Source organism: Buteo buteo, chromosome 9, assembly GCF_964188355.1.
Source record: "Buteo buteo chromosome 9, bButBut1.hap1.1, whole genome shotgun sequence".
Lineage (NCBI taxonomy): Eukaryota > Metazoa > Chordata > Aves > Accipitriformes > Accipitridae > Buteo > Buteo buteo.
In genome coordinates, this window is record NC_134179.1 from 33,555,931 (window position 1) to 33,576,527 (window position 20,597).

At 39.9% G+C, this 20,597-nt stretch overlaps 1 protein-coding gene across 2 annotated transcripts in view; it reads right to left on the reverse strand.

The window, feature by feature from the left end:
- The window catches only part of UST (uronyl 2-sulfotransferase), a 174,062-nt gene that overhangs the window by 99,984 nt on the left and 53,481 nt on the right, over window positions 1-20,597 (reverse strand). For both annotated transcript variants that reach the window (XM_075036013.1, XM_075036014.1), the window contains exon 2: window positions 7,978-8,021. In XM_075036013.1, the coding sequence (XP_074892114.1) occupies window positions 7,978-8,021 (44 nt within the window). The remainder of the gene's footprint in view (window positions 1-7,977; window positions 8,022-20,597) is intronic.

Here is a 20,597-nt window from a genome sequence, read left to right on the forward strand (position 1 = left end):
GTTGACCCTGGCTGGACGTCAGGTGCCCACTAAAGCTGCTCTATCACTTCCCCCCTCAGCTGGACAGGGGAGAGAAAATATAATAAAAAGTTCATGGGTCGAGATAAGGACAGGGAGAGATCACACACCATTTACCATCACGGGCAAAACAGACTCAACCTGGGGGAAATGAAATGAATTTATTGCCAATCAACAAGAGTAGGATAATGAGAAATAAACCTGAATCTTAAGAACACCTTCCCCCCTCACTCCTCCCGTATTCCCAGGCTTAATTTTACTCCCAATTTTCTCTACCTCCCCCCTGCCCCAGCAGCGCAGGGTGATGGGGAACGGGGGTTGGGGTCAGTTCATCACACGTTGTCTCTGCCGCTCCTTCTTCCTCAGGGGCAGGACTCCTCACTCTCCCCCTGCTCCAGCGTGGGGTCCGTCACACAGGAGACAGTCCTCCACAAACTTCCCTGGCATGGGTCCTTCCCACAGGCTGCAGTCCTTCAGGCACAGACTTGCTCCAGTGTGGGTCCCCGTGGGTCACAAGCCCTGCCAGAAAACCTGCTCCAGCGTGGGCTCCTCTCTCCACAGGACCACAGGTCCTGCCAGGAGCTTGCTCCAGCATGGGCTTCCCACGGGGTCACAGCCTCCTTCGGGCACCCACCTGCTCCGGCGTGGAGTCCTCCCCAGGCTGCAGGTGGAGATCTGCTCCACCGTGGACCTCCCTGGGCTGCAGGGGGACAGCCTGCCTCACCAGGGTCTTCCCCACGGGCTGCAGGGGAATCTCTGCAGTCTCCTCCCCCTCCTTCTGCACTGACCTGGGGGTCTGCAGGGCTGTTTCTCCTACATGTTCTCACTCCTCTCTTCAGCTGCACTTGCTGCTGTGCAGGTTTTTTTTCCCCCTTCTTAAATCTGCTCTCCCAGAGGTGCTACCACTGTTGCTGATGGGCTCAGCCTTGGCCAGCGGTGGGTCCATCTTGGAGCCGGCTGGCATTGGCTCTGTCGGACACAGGGGAAGCTTCCAGCAGCTTCTCACAGAAGCCACCCCTGTAGCCCCCCACTACCAAAACCTTGCCATGCAAACCCAATACAGTGCTTATTACCTCATCCTACGCTATGTTAGTTTATGAATACCTTCCTATCATGGTAAGAAGGCGAAGAAGAGGGGAATGTATTGGACAGCTGGAAATTTAAAACCGTAATCTGTAAGAGATACTCACATGCTGTGAAACAATCTGCACGGATGCTTTGCAGGTGAACAAAAATCAACTCAGAATGGATTATGTCCTAAATTTCAGTGAAGACACTGAGCTCTACTAGCTTCAGAAGTGGGGATACTAATGCCTTGGATAGTTTTTTAGCAATGGTAAGCAAAATTCACCTTTAATTATGCACACTGCCTGACAAGGTACAAACCAAAAGATGAAATACTTTACAAGCGTCTTTGAAATTAAATGGATGAAAACAACAGACTACTGTCATTCACAAAACCTGCATCCCCACAAGACCAGTCTCCCAAAGTCTTCCAAAATTGAGAGGCTGAAAATGTCAGGCCCAGTAGAAAGCCAATTCACTACTGTTCAAATTTTTGCAGGGTGTCAGCATGCACAGTATACATCACACATTTATCTCCTTATGACAGGCAGCCTGGCTTTAATTTCCCAAGTCTCTTTGTACTGTCCATTTACTATCAGTCAGCCTCCCCATACCAACACCTTTCTGATATACTATAAACTGAAGAAATATTAAAAAAATAAGTAATCACCTCCTCTATTTTGGTAAATAAAGAGAATAAAATAATTTCTTGTCCTGAAGAAAAACAAACAGAAATTAGTACTCCAGTACTATTGAAATATTTTTATGACCCAATTCACACTTAATAGTACAGATTCAATTCTAGCTTTTGGCAATATCTCTGTAATACTAGTGTGCTATATCATTCACCACTTGTAGTTTCAGCAGGACTCCAACCAATTATAAATAACAGACAATGGGGAAATCTGGAAAAATCAGATTTGTCTTCCCTTGAGATACTGTTAGTTATTAAGGAAGAAGAACACAATTTAAAAAGAACATAAAACAATTATTCCCAATATTTCTACCATTATTTTACACTGCCTTTAATAAACTGAGGGAAGTGGAGAAATATTTTGTTATTTAAAATCACAGTATTTTATTGACTGTACTAGGCTCTAATGCTCAGTTATACAATAAAACAGTACTTCAAACTATAAAGTGGATCTTTGTGGTTAAGGCAGTTACTGAATTGTCTTAATATTTTGATTTTATCAGCCATGTATTGAGTCTGGTAACCACAGGAAATTACTTACTCTATTTTAGCGTTTCTAAATTCTGACAATTTTTGCTAGCTGAAAACTTTTGCACTGCATGATCATCTTATAAACAACTCTTCATTTTACAAGCAGTATAGGGCTTTTTTAATCACTGAAATCTCCTCCCACCCTGCTCTGCATAGATGGCTGCAAAGATTAGCCACCATTTGTTTCAAACCAGCTAAACAGAGAATTTCAACTGTATCAAAAACACACACGCTACTATTCATGCTCTTAAAATCCCTGATAAGCATGTACATAATAGGAAACAAATCTTGTTTTTTGGTTTTGTGTTTTTTAAAATCAAGCACTTCATCCCTAAAAAATCAATCACTTAAGACTGGACAGCGCTGAAGGGGTAAAACCATGTTCTCAGAAAAGATGGCTAGAACTAAACCACAAGTTCCAATGAAACAGGAAGTATCCACTAAAAAAACCACCACAAACATAAAGCAAAACTAAAAGAAAAATGCACAGCTCTTGGCTGTTATCTTAGTACTGTTACCAAAAGAATTGGAAATAATAAAGCTGACATAAACCTGATGAACCTAAAACCTCAGTGTAATGGGGGCAATGCTGACATCAATTTTTAGTAAGATTTAAAGTCAAATAAAATAAAAAAACCCTACTTGACAACAGAGGGTGACAAGTATATACATCCCAAAGGCCACTCAAGGACTCTGCTATCTTTTCCCACAGTCTTGATCCATAAGGAAAACATGAACAATTATCTACATAAGTACTAGGTAAGAACTGAAAGAATGGTGAAAAGGGTATTTATCCACTTTCCAGCTTCAAACCAATAAAATCAGATCAAACTTACTTTGTGTATGCATTTAATTTCTTTTCATTTTGACCTCATCCTGACCCACATCCTTTTTTGTATTCACTTAAAGCTTTGAAGCACTGTCGCACACATGCTAAGCCTAGGGCTTTGCTGACACCTAAACAGCTGCCAGAATATACTGGGTCTGTGACAGGCATCCCATGGGAAAACCGTCAAGAAAAGAAGAATAGACCACTTGAATGTAATTTATCTGTCATCTATGTGCACAGCTCCTTTACACGTATATATCAGCTGCACCGAAAGACGGACATATCCTGATGCTCTTGCCAAGTTCTCAGGGGAAAAGCTTTCAATCAATAACAACAGTAGGTTTGATAAAGATCACATCGTTTGTCCTCAAAGGTCAGCTTCTCCACGTTGGATGCAGGAATAAAACCTCAGGAAGTTTTGCTAAAGAAATAGCCAGCCTAAGTACTGGAACAAAATACACCCATTTTATTTGCTGAAATGCTCAGACATGAAATATATCAACTGAACACCATCAGTCACTAATGAACACCAATTTCACAGGTGTTTTTTAAAAACAGAGTAGCATCATCTGTAGGCATCATTTAGAGTCCAATCTACAGAAAAAGGATAAACAAATGATCACTTTGCAAAAACCTTAATATTTATATTTTTCAGATGTGTATAAAAAAAAATCCGAGGAGGTAGAGATTTGAACTAGGAAATTCAAGTGCTTTAACTTGAAGAGTTAGTTCTTACTGACCGGGTAGGAGGTTATGTTTGGCTCAACTATATTCTCTTTTTATCTGTCGCATACTAACACTAGCAAGACCAGAGCTGTGCTAAGGTTAGTGGAGGTTGCATCTACCTGCAGAGAAGCACACAGAGATCTGTCTTAGAACTCGTGAAAATCTAGGATTAGTCAATCTCTGGTCAAGTCTTTGGTGCCTAAGGACCAAAGAGTGGCCTATGTCAGACACAGTACCTTCATACCACTGGCAAGGATAACCACTGCTAACCTTTAACAGTCAAGTAAACCTTTACTGGGGGAAGACTTGAAAAGCTGGCTCAACTGGCCTTAAAGGGAGAACCAGAACCATGCCAGCAATGTTAATGTACAGCAGTGAGCAAAGCTTTCCTTCTCTGCTTGCACTGAGAAAATTGCTGCTGTCACCTTTATTTGAAAAAACAGCCCAGTACCCTGATCTCCTGAAATGTGATGATGCTATTCCTTGTTCAGAGAACAAGTGCTATTTTCAGTTCTTCCACTGGGAGAAAAACCCTGCAGTATTCAACAAAACCAGTTCTGGCACCTAGCCATGACGAAAAGCCAAAACTAATACAATTTCCAACAAAACACTGGAATGTACTCTGCAAAAAAGCTACAGTCCAGTGCATATCAACTGTTGGTGGCCTTCCACTACAGCTAACTACATACCGCCAATATTAGCTCTCAGTCATTTCAACCCCGGGCAATGGACTGTTGTTCATTATCTCAATTTCTAGCTTTTAAGCATTTTTAAACAGACACATAAAATTAGAATCCTTCTGACTCTAAGACTTACTTCCTAAACCTACCAAATCCCCCTCTCGTGTTTTCATTTCATTCAGGGCATGCTGTAAATCCCTCTGATGAATACAGCAGGCATTAGGAAAACGCTGGAGAGCTTCACATAATAGTGCCACATAGGACTGACCACAGTTGAATGCGGCAGGGCAAGGGTATGCTTCCCAGGGTAAGTGACTGCCAGGATTGAAAGAAACAAACTGAGGGCTTTTTCATCTGTGCATTACACATGCTACTAATAAAGGTGCATCATTTCGTCTGTGCTTTGTGAAGATCACAACTGAAAATACTATCTGTAATGAAATATTTTAAGTGTTGGATTCAGGATTAATTTCTTCTGACACCTTTTCCTAAGTCAAATTAAACCAGTCATTGATCTTAACTATCTAGTAGTTTAAATGTAGACAGTTACCTAGTCATATGACTAGAGGCTACCTGAAAGATGATGACAATTACAGTGAATTTAGTTTCACTCACACAGGCAGAGTTCACAGTTCAGAGCTGAAGCTGTAGGAGGGTGAATAATTGCACTTAGTCAATAATACAATCCGTGAGATTTACAAAGCAAGAGCATCTCCGTGCAAAACATGACCCTAAGCAAATACCAGGAATTATCTGCCCTTTTACTAATCCCCGCCCATGTTTTGATTAGGAGAATGAAAAACAAAACAAAAAACCCCACCCAAGTACAAGCAGGCTTGCCCACATGTTGTTCAAGGCATGATAAAAATGCGTGCACCCATCTTTTATCAATGTTTCTAAACACAGGCAGGTACTTCAAAAAGCAAAATACCTGTAACTTACACGAGGCTATGGCCTGTTATTTCACTGAGCTATTCACCAAGCTTTCAGGAGTGAGGATGATTACAGAGGAAGCCCAAAAACTTTACTAAGTAGGTAATCAAAGACTACCTATATAACCAATCAATCAATCGTGTAGGTACCTAACCAGCTGACCTTTCTACAGACAGCTGAGCTGTAGCTGGATAAAGCTGTGTGAACATAGCCCAAAATTACATGTTTAGATAGGCAAAAGAAATGTTCATAATGTAAACGGGAAAGTGTCTGGGTTAGATAAATCTGTCCAACTGCTACTCCCATTGGAGTATAGCTCCCATCTACAGCACCATTAATTGGTAACACAAAATTCCTGAAGTAAAAGGACCAAAATCTGAATAAAGTTTTCAAGGTTAAAAACTCTTATCTAGATTACAGCCTTTTCCTTAGTGGCACAGCTAAGCATTTCTGAATGGTAATGCAAGCATGAAAAATACAGGTCCAGAATAAGCATTGCTTTACTCTTCTGAGCTGAGTATTCACTGTGGAGACCTGAAAAACATAATGCTTTACTCCATGCAAGCTGCTGTACTTCCGGGCAAGACAAGCAGATGGTACCCAAATAACAAAAAAATATCTTTCAAGAGCACAAGAGGGTACTAAATAAATTTTAAGTGTGAAACGTTCATTTAGCCTTAGATTACCCCCCGTCCCATCTCAGTAATGATGAACTTAACATGTTGATTTTGTCACTTCTGTCTACATCTGTTTGTTTTTGTAACCGTGCATGCAGAAAAAGTGAGTAATTTGCGTTGAGAGGAAGAAAATCAGATGTACATCATCCCTCTGAGCTGTCTGAACTTTAAGAGTGTAACAAATTTCCACATATCAGCTGAAAATTACAGATCTCGTGCACACAGAGTTTGCAGCAAAAAGGTTAAGAAACCCAGATTATTGTAGCTTACTTTCACTGATAATTAAGCTAAGCCGAATCACTTTCCACATTACCCTCCTTCTGCTGACCAAAAGCCAACTCTGTCACCACAGCGATGCACACACATGGTTGAGCGTTCAAACTCAAGGCCTGGTGGCTCAGGGTGTGATTTCTTAGTCAGTTTGAACAGAGAGGAGTGAGCACTACCATCAAAGATAGTGGCTTCTCGCCTCCACCCCATCTCTAATTACTCACTCTCACCTGCTCCACTAGCATTCATGGTGGGCCACACCAGCGAAATAATGTCTGAAAACTAAACTAGAGGACAGACGTGTTTTCAGTAACTGCTCTAGCCCATGCACATCAGCCCAGTGGGAATCCTGCACTGCTGAGGAAAAAATGACCCTTTCATCAGCAGACTACACTTTTTGGCTAGAAGTGACCACGGAATCTCACCCTTTCACGTGGAGTTCTTGAAACAGGTAAAATTTCTACTTAAATACCAATAGGGCTTACAAAAGCGTTCAGGCATCTAAGTTCCATTAAAACAATACTATTTGAAAAGTTTTATATAAAAGAAAGCCATGGGCTATATTATATAAAATTGGCCTATAGCTAATTATTATTATATACATAACCACAGTATCTCCCACCCTCTTTCTGCTTTGGTATTTTACAAGTAACAGTAAGAATTTTGCATAATTTGGAAAGGAAACTTTCAGAAAAGCTGCACCTTCAAGTGTTGCCACTGCACAGCATAAAGACTTCAAAACCACACTTAGTTCTACCCAAATACCTCAGTAAGATACTACACTGTACTTACAGAAATAAAAGTGAGTCTGGAGAAATTAGAACATGGCAAGGTAACAGTTGTCTTTTTTTTTTTTCTTAAAGCTACTATACAAAAGGAATTATAATAGCCACCTTGTATGGAAAGACAAAACACAAGATAGTAGCAAATCATGTTTTAGAGAATAAACCCACAGACAGTAAAACAAAAGTAAACAAAACAAGAGACTCTAAATGCCTGCTTCCACTTTTTCCTCTTGAAGAAACCATCACGATGCTGGTCCTCACCTGAAATGTCATAAGGTGCCATGATGACGGTGAGGGCGAAGTCAATGCTGCACAATCATACATGATGGGAACAGTGTACCCCATCCCTATAAAAGGGCTCATTATGCACATTCATTAAACATATCCTACTGCTCTGATTGAAAGCATTACACCTGCAGCACAGCCCATGTTGTAGGAACTGCTGCCAGTAAAAAGGCCATCTTCATTTGCCTTATTAACTCCAACTGCAGTGTCTTGTTTTTGCATGAATGAGCTGACAGACAAAACATCACTAAAATCCTGCCTCCCCTTGACTTGATGACAAAAATTTCATTAGTTTAGTCACACAGAGATTTAACCCAAGTTACTTACAAATGCCTGAAAACACTGGGGGGAAAAAGTCAGAAAGGCCAAGTGCTGTTGAGGTAAACTCAGCAGAGTTGCTTTGCACACATGTAAACATACAATTAGTTAAACACCCAAATCAAAAAAGCAAGAAGAAATCAAACACCAAACAACAGCAGCTCACCTTTTGAGGTGGTGGTCCATGGTCATCCAAATAAGTGGAATTTCCTACAAAAAGAAGAAAGATGGAGGTAAACAAAAGTCATCCAATACAACTTTAAAACTTGCCAATTCATGGAACCAGTGTAAATCTATCCCACTGGTTCTGTGGTGTCAAATAATTCAAGGAAAATAAATACCCTCTCCTTTAATTTTTGATTAACTAGAGAAAAAAACCTAATTTGCTTTGGCTACATTTTTGATAAAAGATTAGATGCACATTGTCATTTTAGCTTAAAACTAAATGGGCCAAGGCAGCTTTAATTAATCAATCATGGCATTCAATTATTTGCATGACAAAAACTGTCAGCTGCATCCTTGTACATTTTAAGCAAGTGAGCACAATTAACCTCAAAAAGATTTCTTAAATAATAAAGTATCAAAGACCTTCATCAGATTTTGGTCTGATGGAGTTGACAAGCATTCACCTATCTCTCTTCTAACATGGGTTTTCCCCAATCTCCAAGCTACTTTTTTGTTCCCAAACAGTATTGACTGAATGGGAGTTGTATTCTGATGTAATTACACTTGCCCTTTCAAGATGCTCTTTTAATTCAGATGAAAAGCTTCAGAAAAAAAAAAAAAGCTTCTAAAATTTTTCAGTGCTCCCTTTTTAGTTAGCTACAATTAAAAAGGCAACAATTTCAGACTTTTTACCCATTACTTACAAGCACACACTGATACATAAAATATGCCCTCCCATGCACACCCATAGGCTGTCTTCCCTGTAACTGTCCTTCCTGAACCCTTCTTCCAAAGGATTAACCAGGAGCTTTCCCAACATGTCCCAGCAGAAGATGAAACCTTGCAGCAAGTCTACAAGTCCCCCCTGGGCCACACATGCCTCTCCTCTCAGTCATCCTCGTACCAGAGACAGCAAAAATACCTCTGCTCCAACCTTACATCAGTACGGCATATCAGAATCATTTTTACAAGTGCCTACAAGGTGTGCAAATGTCACATGGAGGAGGACTGTAAAAAGCATGTCCCACTCATGAGCATCTCCATTCCTGGGGTGTTGAATGGGCAACAGATACTGCCTCTGGGGCAATGCAGGCTAGTGGGAATAAAACACAATTTGGCACCAAAGAGCTCTTCTCTCGTCAATCCGGCCAAAAGGACACTGTGTCACATTGTTTTTTGGAGTGCCAGAAAAAACAGAGATTTCTGGATCCAGGAGGCCGGAAAGAGAAGTTTGTGTGTGAGAGTGTGATGAATTTCCATGTACAATAAAAAATCAGGATTACTTTGCAGAAGTGTTTTGTCTTCTGTTTTTTCTATGCTTTTCTAGCATAGGTTATGAAGTTATGAAAACTTAAGTCAAAAGGCTTCCAATTCATCTAAAGGTTACGTGTAATACCCCAAATTTGTTCTTGTATGTACTGCAATCTTACCAGAGTTTGCACAACTACAAAAGCCTGAACAGTAACTTTTCTATGGCCAACTAAATCACCTTCTGGAGCATACCAGAAACTCAGCTTTCTATCCATTTGACACAAATACCCGTCCTTTGAATGACCAAATTGATTACTTCAATGCCATAATTGGCTGATTCCCTATATTCAGGATAATTTCTATTATCCATTCCTCTGATCTGATTCCAATTGCCAGGGAAGTAATTCAGTTCACAAACTGGTAACAGAGTTGTGTATGGCCTTCCAATAAAGTAGCTATTCCATATCCAGTGAGATGGACTTGAAAATAAGCATTTCAGGTAAACCCAGGGTTGCCCCTGGGAGAGGAACAAGGAAAGCTCTGTTAGTGCTTCTCCATCCACACTGATTTAGGATTTAACTTTCCTGTAGGATCAGGCTCCTACTACATAGTTCACAGCAACTGTCTCCTCTTTGTAATTAATTAAGCTGAAACACTGCCACTGTTGTTGATAAAAATAACTCTTCAGGTTTTTCGCATTGTGTCAGGAAAAATGTTTCATTTTGATCCATGCTAAAACAGGTGGTGTTTGTTAAAAAGCACTTTCTGTTGTCTAAACAAATTAGCACATGAGAAATGCCATAAACATTATATGAAAACTACTAATTTGTTCAAAAGCAGGAGTAACAAAACTTTAGACTTTTATAATTGGTATTAAGAAGGATATGTTAATAGTCATATATATTTCTCGCCTCCCCAAAACACTGGCAGTTTATGTTTACCCAAATAAAAAGGAATATTAACTACATATATATTAACTATAGCATATCATAGCCCATTTTGCTCTAGAGAAGATTTGAATTACCACCGTCTCTTGAGAAAGCACATCATTACAGTCAGAGTTTATACAGTATCTTACAGAGCAGCACCAAGAGTGTCTAAGGTATATTATGGAAACTTTTTTGAGACATTCTTTAAAATTAAGGAGCCAATAACTTAACCAATTTCACCTTTCTGTATCAGTAATCTATGTTCTTAGTATGCATACTGCATTTTCCTTCCTTTGTAATTTTTTAATGATTAAAATTAACCCAAAATATCCCTGTCTTTGGACATACATCCTGCAGGTTTGATTTCTGTTCTCAGAATGTTGTTTTTTTACAGCACAGTCTAGTTACTACTGTATCCACTTAAAAGACAATAGTACAATTTTGGCCCATTTTATAAAGGTCTTTTTCATGGCAGTTGCTTGCTCAAATCCAGAAGCAACTAACAGCAATAGAAACCGACTGCCAGACACAAGTGATCAAGGAAGTTAAGAGTACTGATTTGAAACCAGGTCAGAACAACCTCCAAATGCAGAGCAGCGCAAGGAAAGCTGCAGACGTTCCCCACTGCCTTACACTGCCCCAAACGCCACGTGCTGAGCCAGCTCCCTCCTCCTGCCACATCTCCTGCTTCTGCTCCTCAGTACGAACCAGAGCCCATCTCAGCATTCGCAGCACGCCACATCAATTCAATAGTCTGAATTCTTTTGGGTTCAAGTTTAAAATGAGTATTTGTTTTCAGTAATAAAAGTGAAACCTTCTGCTGTATGATTCATTCCATACCCTAAGTAAAAAACACTAAAATAACTCAACAAACGCAGCTGTGATGGAGTGGAGCGGGCAGGCTCTGGGGTACGCCAGCCAGTTCCTTAACCCTGCGAAGCCCTGCACACGCTCTCACTGACCATCATATCACAGAATTGGGCTTGCTTCCCTTCTGCTTGCAAAACAGAGGGCATGCTACAGGAGCCTTAATGTATGCAAAAACGTGCTAAAAAGCGTGCACCTAGGTTAGAATATTTCTGCAGAAAACCCGAAGGAAAGATGATGATTTTCTAACACAGGAAGAGGCCATGAAAAGCTTGTTAAGCATGACTCCCACACCGGGCACTTAGAAATCTGAATTTGAGAGAGGATGCTGCTTTCACACGTAGGGCCACTTTTCAGAGACTACATATCAGACTAGGTTAGCTGAAAAACAAAAGAAAAATTCAGCATTATAAATATTGCAACAATGGAGAAATACCAAGGTAAAGCCAATCTATGAACTATTGTCTACTAAGAAATGACAAAGTAGTACAAAAAGGAGAGTTGCACAGTAAAAATCAGGGACTTAGGAATAAGCACCATAAACACTAAAACCACTGTTCATAAGCTCAAGTGTTTACTCTAACTACATCAACACAACAGGCTTATCTAAGGTGCAGAACATTATTACGCAGCTTTCATATGCCCTAGCACAGACAACAAGTGTTTGTCATCACTAAGTGCCACAAGAAGAGAAGATACTTTCTGTGGTGGAAATGATAAAATGATCGTAGAGGAGGTCTTCTCTCCTCAGTAAGAATCTAGTCCATTGCTCCAAAGCAACCTATGTCTTCCTGAAGGAGGGGGGCAGTGGAGGGAGAGGTGCTGATCTCCTCTGTCTGGTGACCAGCGATAGGACACAAGGACATGGAATGAAGCTGCATCAGGGGAAGTTCAGACTGGACATTAGGAAAAGGTTCTTTACCGAGACGGGGGGCAACCACTGGAATAGGCTCCCCACAGCACCAAGCCTGTCAGAGTTCAAGGAGTGTCTTAGTCGTATGATTTAGTGTTAGGTAGTCCTGCAAAGAGCAGGGACTTGGACTCGATGATCCTTATAGGTCCCTTCCAACTTGAGATATTCTATGATTCTATGTCATTAAATTATTAGGATGACTTCTCTGAAGTCCTTTAATAAAGCACTAAAGACATCACTGCTCTTGTCTGTTGCCCAACAAGACACTTCTAGATTTTTTATTTTTCCTGAAGAGGAGTATTTGTTCTTTAAGAACAAAATTTTCTGCCTTACAATATATTCTGCCTTCCTGTAATAGCATGCAAGTCTAAGGCATTAGAAACAAGTCAGACAGAATAATCAAGTCTCAAAACAGTGGTATTATGCATTCCACAAACATGTTCAACAGCACACTTGAGCTGACTGAACACTGTCTCCCCCAGTCTCTGTCAGGAAAAAAAAAAAAAAAAAAAAAAAAAAGGATTCAGCTTTATTACAGAACATGGTGAATACATGGAAGGAGTCCAAATTTTTCCATAATTTATTATCCTTGAGGTTAAGTGAATCAGCTGTATTCAAAATCTTCAGGGAAACCTTGTGGTTATGTTCCTTTTTTCTTGGAATCACTGAAGTGTGGGGGTTTTGCTTGAAGCAAGCCAAGTTTATACAGAGAAAGATGGTCAGTCCCCAGTATTAAGGACAAATATTACTGTTATCAGTTCAGAACCACAGAAAACGAGAATAACCACAATCCTGACAAAAAGGTTTCCAAAAAATGACCATGAAGTACGGGAAGAGGTGGTAAATGGTCTTATGTATGAACTGAAGACCCTTTGATAGCAATCAAAACAGGATCACTCTATTTGAACAATTTAGATATCATGCGGAAAGAATTGAGTAGAGATGAACAGAGAAAGCCAACATGGAAAATGTCAAGTTTTGACTATTTTCCTGGAGCAGGGTTTTCCCTTGGTGGGAATCACAAGCAGCAGTCTAAGGGAGCTGGGATCCAGCTACTGCCAAATTCAATATGTCTTGTGAAAATTCTGCTTTGTTCTCTTCACTTGGTCACCGTCTTAAACTTTCAGGCGCCAATACAACCTTTACTGGCATACCACCCCTTAGATCATCTGACAGCTAAAGGAAAGGAACAGTTTAATAGTTGTCTGATGAGTCTTCTTGTCTGGAAATCAACGCTTTGAAGAACGACTCCCCCACCAAGCACCCCTAACATTAAGAATTGCACCTTCAAAATAAATGAAAGTGCTAGCGAGTAATCAGAAGAGGATCAGTTCTGTTCCGCTTCCAGTCAAAAAATTACTTAAGCAAGAAACTGGAAAGCCACCTGCAATCAAAATCAGTTCATGGCTCCCCAGTGCCAGTTATCATTTTATTCTGTGCAATTTCTTCACTCTTTTCTTTCCACCACAAAAAATTTCCCACTACCGAAAACACTGGGGAGGCTCCACCAGTAGGAGCGTTACCTCAAACAGGATGCCCATGGATGGCAGCACGTACCCAGGACAGACAGAACTGCCAGAAACAATAGGCTGGGGGTGGTTTCTGCAGTTTATTCTCAGCCTCCTGCATTTCATAGGTGTCTCTCCCCCCCCCCCCCCCCTTTATTTTTTTTTCTCTCCTAGTGGAGCAGTGAACATCCTTGGATTTTTCATAGACTTTTACACATCTGAAATAATAAGATGTTCTTTGTCATCATGTCGTGGAGGCCATTGTGGTCCAAAGGCAGGAAGGGGGCTAGGGACTACAACCTGAAAACTAGCAGCTTAGCAGAATGTTGCCCAGCTCAAATCCAACCTAATAGGAAAACTCTACTATTGCTGAGGTCAGCATAGCCACACCAGCTTTAACTGAAGGAACTTTTTCAGAGGTGTGCAAAGAAGATTAACATAGCAAAACATAGAAAAACCCCACTGACCAGTCTGCACTGGAATACAAAGTGACTTACTGCAATTTCTTCCATCATATGTAAAAGGTTCTGTACCTACAACTGGTTTCCTCTGTGCAAGACTAACATCCTGTCAAAATTTTGACCATGAAAAAAATGTAGAGTAAGCATTTTCTTTTTTTTTTTTTTTTAAAAAAAAAAACATTTCAAAATGGATTTTTCTACTTCCTTTCTTGCCTTTCAAAACATTTTGGTTACTCCTTATTTATTAAATCACCAAAATACCCCCACACCAAACCCATACATTTAATTCACTCTACATCACTGCATGCAATGAAGCTAAGAAGCCGGACCATGATAAAAATACCTATTTGGCTTTATTATCCAGTGAACTGAATCCTGGAAACTTCATTAAGATATAATTCAGATTTGTTTTCCTACCAGTTTCATACTTCTAACACAATTAGGAGAGAAACTGGCACACGTAACTACAGTTTTTGAAAACTTACTGGTAGTTCTGCATATATAATATATATAAAAGTACTACTGGAATACAGATACAAAGGGTTTGGATAATGGTAGGTTCTAAACCAATGCAGAATATACATGAGAGAAAGATTCTAAATGAAGAAAAATACCTTTATGAAAACAACTATTAAAGAATACTGACTTTCTGTATACTATCAGCTTGTCCAAATCTGTTTGTGTTTATATTTATATGGTTGCCTTTTAACATACTCAAGACTAGAGTGTTAACTTGTTTCATAGATCAGGAAAATCTTAGGAAAAATGTTCACATTAACTGTATTTGTTACATTCAAACATACTGAAATGTATAATTATAATTAATGAATAAGAAATTCAAAACTTTCAGTGGTTTAGTTCAAATAAAAAAAAATCAAAGTTCTGATATGATGCTATCTATCCAAATTATGAGATACAGTAAGCACTACAATGGAAATATCACAGACATTGGGTCTATTGGTGATATTTCTGGTGCTTTGTGCTTTTTGCTTTTGCTTCTACCCTCTAATGACAGACTTTCCAGCCTATAATTCTACAAGATGAAAGACCCATTTTAATGAATGTTTAGAAACGTTGGCTAGATGAAATTGAATCTGAATATTCAGTAATGAAAACTCTTGGCTAAACCTGCTCTCAAATAAGGAGAAAAAACCTTCCATCTTACAAACTCACAGATCTAGATGGTCTGACATGAAAAAATTCATAATCTTCCTACTACAAGCACCCACATTGTGTATCTGTCCTATATACATATCAAGGAGTTGAATATTTTGCTCCGAGACTCTTGCTGGGAGACTTTTCCTAACCCCCAAGGGTTAGACACTTGCATCTAATCTTCACTCTGGAAGTCTTACAGGACCAGTTCACACCAACTTTTTTCTTGTACTGGCCTTTAGCACTCAGAAGTCTTCATAGACCAATATATACTGGCCCCAGCCCAACATACCGGCAAACAGCAGTCTAATCCTCTGCATTGCTAGTTCTCAGCCGCTTTCTACTCCTCCAGGATCCTCCCTGCCCTTCTCCGAGATCTTTGCAGGTTCAGTCATCCTTTCTGCACCCAACAGCAGCACACCGCCTGCCCAGTTAGGTGCCTGTGGTGAGAGGCTGACTGCTCTCCTCCTGGTTTTGGCACATGCAGCAGAGAGGTGAGGGCAGGACAGGGGAAGGTGCACGCTAGGCACAGCCCTCCTCTTGCAAAGAGAGGAGACTCCAGAAGGCAAAGCTACTCCAAAATCACAGATCCTCTCCAAATTGTGTGGTTAAGTCTTGCTTCAACACACCTTATGCAGAAAGGTAACGAGCATTTAAAAATGTACAGACAGGTGTTTCATTTTGTTGCTTGTTTTGTCAATAAACTGCTTTATTACTACTGGGGGCAGGGAGAGGGATAAAAAAGATACAACCAAATCAAGTACTAAAACCAGCCCCAACAGGTATTTTCCTGCACTCAAAGAAAAGCAGATATGCAGCTTTCTATCAAGACAGTGCAGAGAAAACCTAATGATCAAAAAAATAAGGTGCCATTAAGCCAAACTATTTTGATTTTTTTGAATGCGTTTCACTATGAGAACAAAGACTGCAATCTCTCTCTGTGGCCAGGTAGCTCTTTACTAAATGCACTTCAAAGTCTCATTAATCTGTTCTTCATCTTCACTCTACTTTTCAGCTGGTTCTCAAGTCCTGCTTTTGGGTATCACATAGCAAGTGGACACTGATTAAACGGGGTGGGGGTGGGGTGGGGGGTGGGGGAGGTGTGGGTTTTTTTTTTCTTCAAGGAAGATTTTTATCCTACCTTCATTCACAAAGTGTGCCAGGTATTTTGTAATGACTTTTACTGTTTTCTTAATTTCCTTAGCAAGATTTACCTTAGCAAAAATGCAGAGTCAGTTCTACAAATACACACAGTACTCTGTTTTTTGGTGCCTTTTGGGGCATCCCTGGGAAAAATTCTCCTCCCAAAATGTGTGGTCAAGCAATACTTAAAGCTAGGCAACTACAAAGAAAGCTGTTCAAAATTTAAGGGGCAAGCTGGGAAAAGCTCTCAGTTTGACAGCTGAACTGGCACCCACTGAAATCACACAGACAAAGACATCTCCTACTTCATTTCCTAACTGGCTAACATGAGAATAGTGGAAACTGTGTCAAATTACTATGGCTGAATATAAAAAGGATTGGTGTAGCATAGAAACTAGCAAGTTAGAGAGTAGTTAGAAACATCTAACAGTGGAAATGAGCTAGAATTAATGACATTCAGATAGCACACTTCAGAAACTGCCTGTGGCAGGTTGCATTAACAACTATCTCTGAGAATTAATCGAGAATGAATGAGTGAAAATCTGGCTGAAAGACAATACTCTGGAAGTAGCTATCAAAACTCGACACTCTTGAACTGGAAACAGAAAAATGTTGCAGTAAGTCAGGGGGATGTGGACTGGCCACCACTGGAGATCTCCAGGAACAGACTAGGCAGGCATCTGCCAGGAGCAACCCAGGTGTTGCCATGCTGCTTTAGACCCAACAGGCAAATTAAACCAGCTCCTATTCCAGCCCTATTTCTTTGTAATGATTTTTTTTTTTTTTTTAAATAAAGCAAATTTTCCCTGGGTGTTGTTCTGGGTCCTATCACTCAATATTCTCATTCATGACTTGAAAAAATGCATTAAGGAGCACTGGTATTAAATTTGATAACAATACCAAATGAAGGGATTTGACATCTGCTGAAACTCCTGTGTGAACACAGAAAGATACTGATCAGTTAAAGGAGTGGTCTGAAAACACAGGATACAATTCAGTAAAAACAAGCATAAAATTTTCAACTTGGATAAGAGCAACATCTTCATAAAAGAACGGAAACAAAGGGGAAATTGCAGAAAGGAGCATGGGGAGAGATGATGGGAGATGAATACCAATTCCCTTCCTTTAGATCTCTTTGAGCACTCTGTGAAAACTTTTCAGGAAGATCTTTCCACTCCAGGTGAATGTACAGTGATAGTCTCAACTAGCTTGGCAAGAAGTCTGTTTTAACTGATTGTCATATGAAGAAACTTTTTAAGGCTTACAGTTACTCTGTTTCCCCCTTTTCCTCCTGAGTGATAGATAGATGTGAGAATATTTGCAGGCCATTTGCCTTCATCAGAGCAAACGTTTTTACCTCTAGCCTGCAGATTGCACGACGCATAGGAAGAAGTTCTGTGGGACAAAAGATGGCGGCAGGGCCATGACACTTCCCCTTTCAATGCGCATGCTCTCCCCCGCACAGAGAGCAGCACACCAAACAGAAAACCTCCCTCTGAGCATCTGAAGTACAGGACTGCAACTCCACAGATAAACCTTCTCTCTACAAGGCTCTCCTTACCCAAGTGACGACAATTTAAAGGTGAGGTTGAGGGCTGAACAAAGGACACAATGATGAAGCTTCAATGAAGACCCTGTCACACGTGAGGCCTCTTAATCTCACTTCACTCTGCCATTCAGCCTACGAACTCCAGGGAATCCGTATCTGACCAGACACCTTCTCGGATGATACCAGTCTCAAGAGTTTCCTATTACATCAACACCAGACATCAGCTCTGCTCTTTTGCATGACGTTTTTCCAGAGACAAGGATTTTATTATTTAAACTTAACCCAACTTGCAAGTTTTATTCCTGTTCATTGCATTTATGCAGATATTTTCAGATACACTTCTCTCTCTTTTCCCCCTGCACAGGCAATCTTGGAAAACAGCAAGTCAATGAGTTTGGAAAACACCCAACTGGCAAGTCACCAGTTATTCAAGGAAGACTTTTATTACTATTATTAGTATTATTAAGTACTACGCTGCAAATGCTATCCAGAATGGGTTGTTTGTTGGGCGTTTGGTTTGAAGTTCCTGTCCCTGGGGACACATTTCTGAGAAGCTGCCTAGGTCTGTGGCCTGACCCCAGTGGCACCTTCCTAGCGCAGACGAAATGAACACACTTCACAGACAATTGGTCACATAAAGCTCTAAAGAATTACTCATATTTTTATAATGCTAAATCAAATGAGTTTTCCTTGCACATGCTTTTCACATCTCTCGAGTCATAGGGTTGCTATGATTTTGTCACACTTCTTTACAGAGGCAGCTGCGTTTAGGATAATGGACCCCCCATATGAAGTAGCCTGCAGGATTGAGCTGTATGCCTGCATGGTTTTCCACTTTCTTCACAGTTCAGGTTGTCTTTCTATCTGATCTCAAGAAGTACGACTGAAAAATAAAGAGCCTTTTTACAAGTCTGTCTCCTTTTCCTCCTCTCTACTGTTTTTTTTTTTTTGTGCCACGAGAGAATCACTGTAAAACTCTTCCCTATACTTATGCCTCTCTTGAAAACCAAGAGCACTCTATGTAAGAAGTGGCTACCATTGTATTGCTTTCTTCCCTGAAAATATTTTTTTTTTAAATTAGAAATTGTTTAACCTTTATTAGCTTCCCATCCTCAAAAGGCTTAACAGGCACAAAATTGGAAGTAGCTTTTCTTGCCAAGTCTGTTAGAAGCCTATAACTGCAAAACAGAGTATGTAAGTAGGTCAGATAAGGAACATACTGTACTTAAATGAGCTATTACTTCTTTATGACACATTAGCATAAAGTTTTATTAATATCTATTACAAAAAATACTAAAGCTTCAGATGGTTTTCTAGACTTCAATATGATTTAATACAAATATTTTCCATTACTATAAATGCTTTGGCCAAACTGCTCAATTTTCACACTATCCAGCTACTGGCTTCTGTTCATGAAGACTTTTTAACTCCTTTCTACCCCTGTCTCAGACAGTTGCATTTGAGTGACAAAAAGCTTCTCAGTGCAAGTGTTTTGTATTTTAGGAACTTCTATATAGAAATTGCATCTTTAAAAATAAGAGGCAAGATTTAGCAACCACAGAGCACTGGACTTGGCTTAAACCTGCCTTTCCATTTCAGCACCCTTTCATCTCCTGCAACTGTAAATGGACGGGATTAACCCCATTCCTGTCATTCCAACCCCTTGCAATACATACCTTCTACTTCAGATTTCAGCCTTTATTGAGAAAAGAGTCATTTTAGTACATGGAATAGATAACTTAAAACTCAATGTTTCTGAAGGAATTTTCTTCTTCAAAGCACTGCAAGTGCCCAGCACAAACATCATGAGTTCTAGAAAGATGACTTTTCCTGCCTTCTGCCTCATTCCTCATGATCTTAAACAAGATTTGTACTCATGTTTGTATGAGCGCATGATTTGTTAGATTGATTCATAAACATTCTGTAGGATGCCCTATGAAATAATAATTGTATAATAATGTATTGTTATAAAAACTTTTGCTCTTCAAAATATGAGGCTTCAGTAATACGGACAGCATAAGACCCATGCAACGCATACACAAGGCTTACCTGTATGACAGAGACAACACAACCCTCATTACTTTCACCAATTCATAAACATATCCAGCAGTAAATATAAACATGTACTGATGTTTTTTCCCAGATTGTAAACAGCAAATATTTGGCTATCAATTATCAAGCGTTTAGTATGCTTTCAATTTGCAAAAGTTTGAGTGAAAACATTTGGAAGACAACAGACACGTGAAGATTTTTCAAATGTATTGATTAATTCTTGCAGCCTTAAGCTCTCCAATTACTAAAACAGTGTGTCAAAACTCTCAGCAATGACAGGTTCTGCATTAACATCTTTATGTTAAAAAGGTAACCACACTGGATGCAGTGTCATACAACAACACAAGCAGTCCAGGTTTCATCAACCTCAGCCGAAGTCTTCAAATTGGCATTATTTCTCTTGTGCTCTCTACCTGTCCCAGAAGTTTTTGCACTTTATATCTATATTACTAACCTAACTGGTGAGGAGTTCAACTCGATGAAGGTACTAAGAAGGTTTAAAATGCATTTTGACTCACTTGGATAACTATTTATTTAGGACTGCTCTTGGGTGCTTTGACCGCACTTATGAACTCTGAGATGCAAACATTGACTACTGGTAACAATTACCTAGGCGTGCTCTTTCTTTTTATATCATTTTCCTGTGTTTTATTTAGCTTGGAGAACCACATCAGGATGTCACCACTAAGATGTGGTAGTTTAACAGACCTCCAACTGCCACTCACCAGCCCTCCTGCAGACCATGCTTCTTACAAGAGACATCTTAAAGTATACGAAAAACATCTGTGCCATG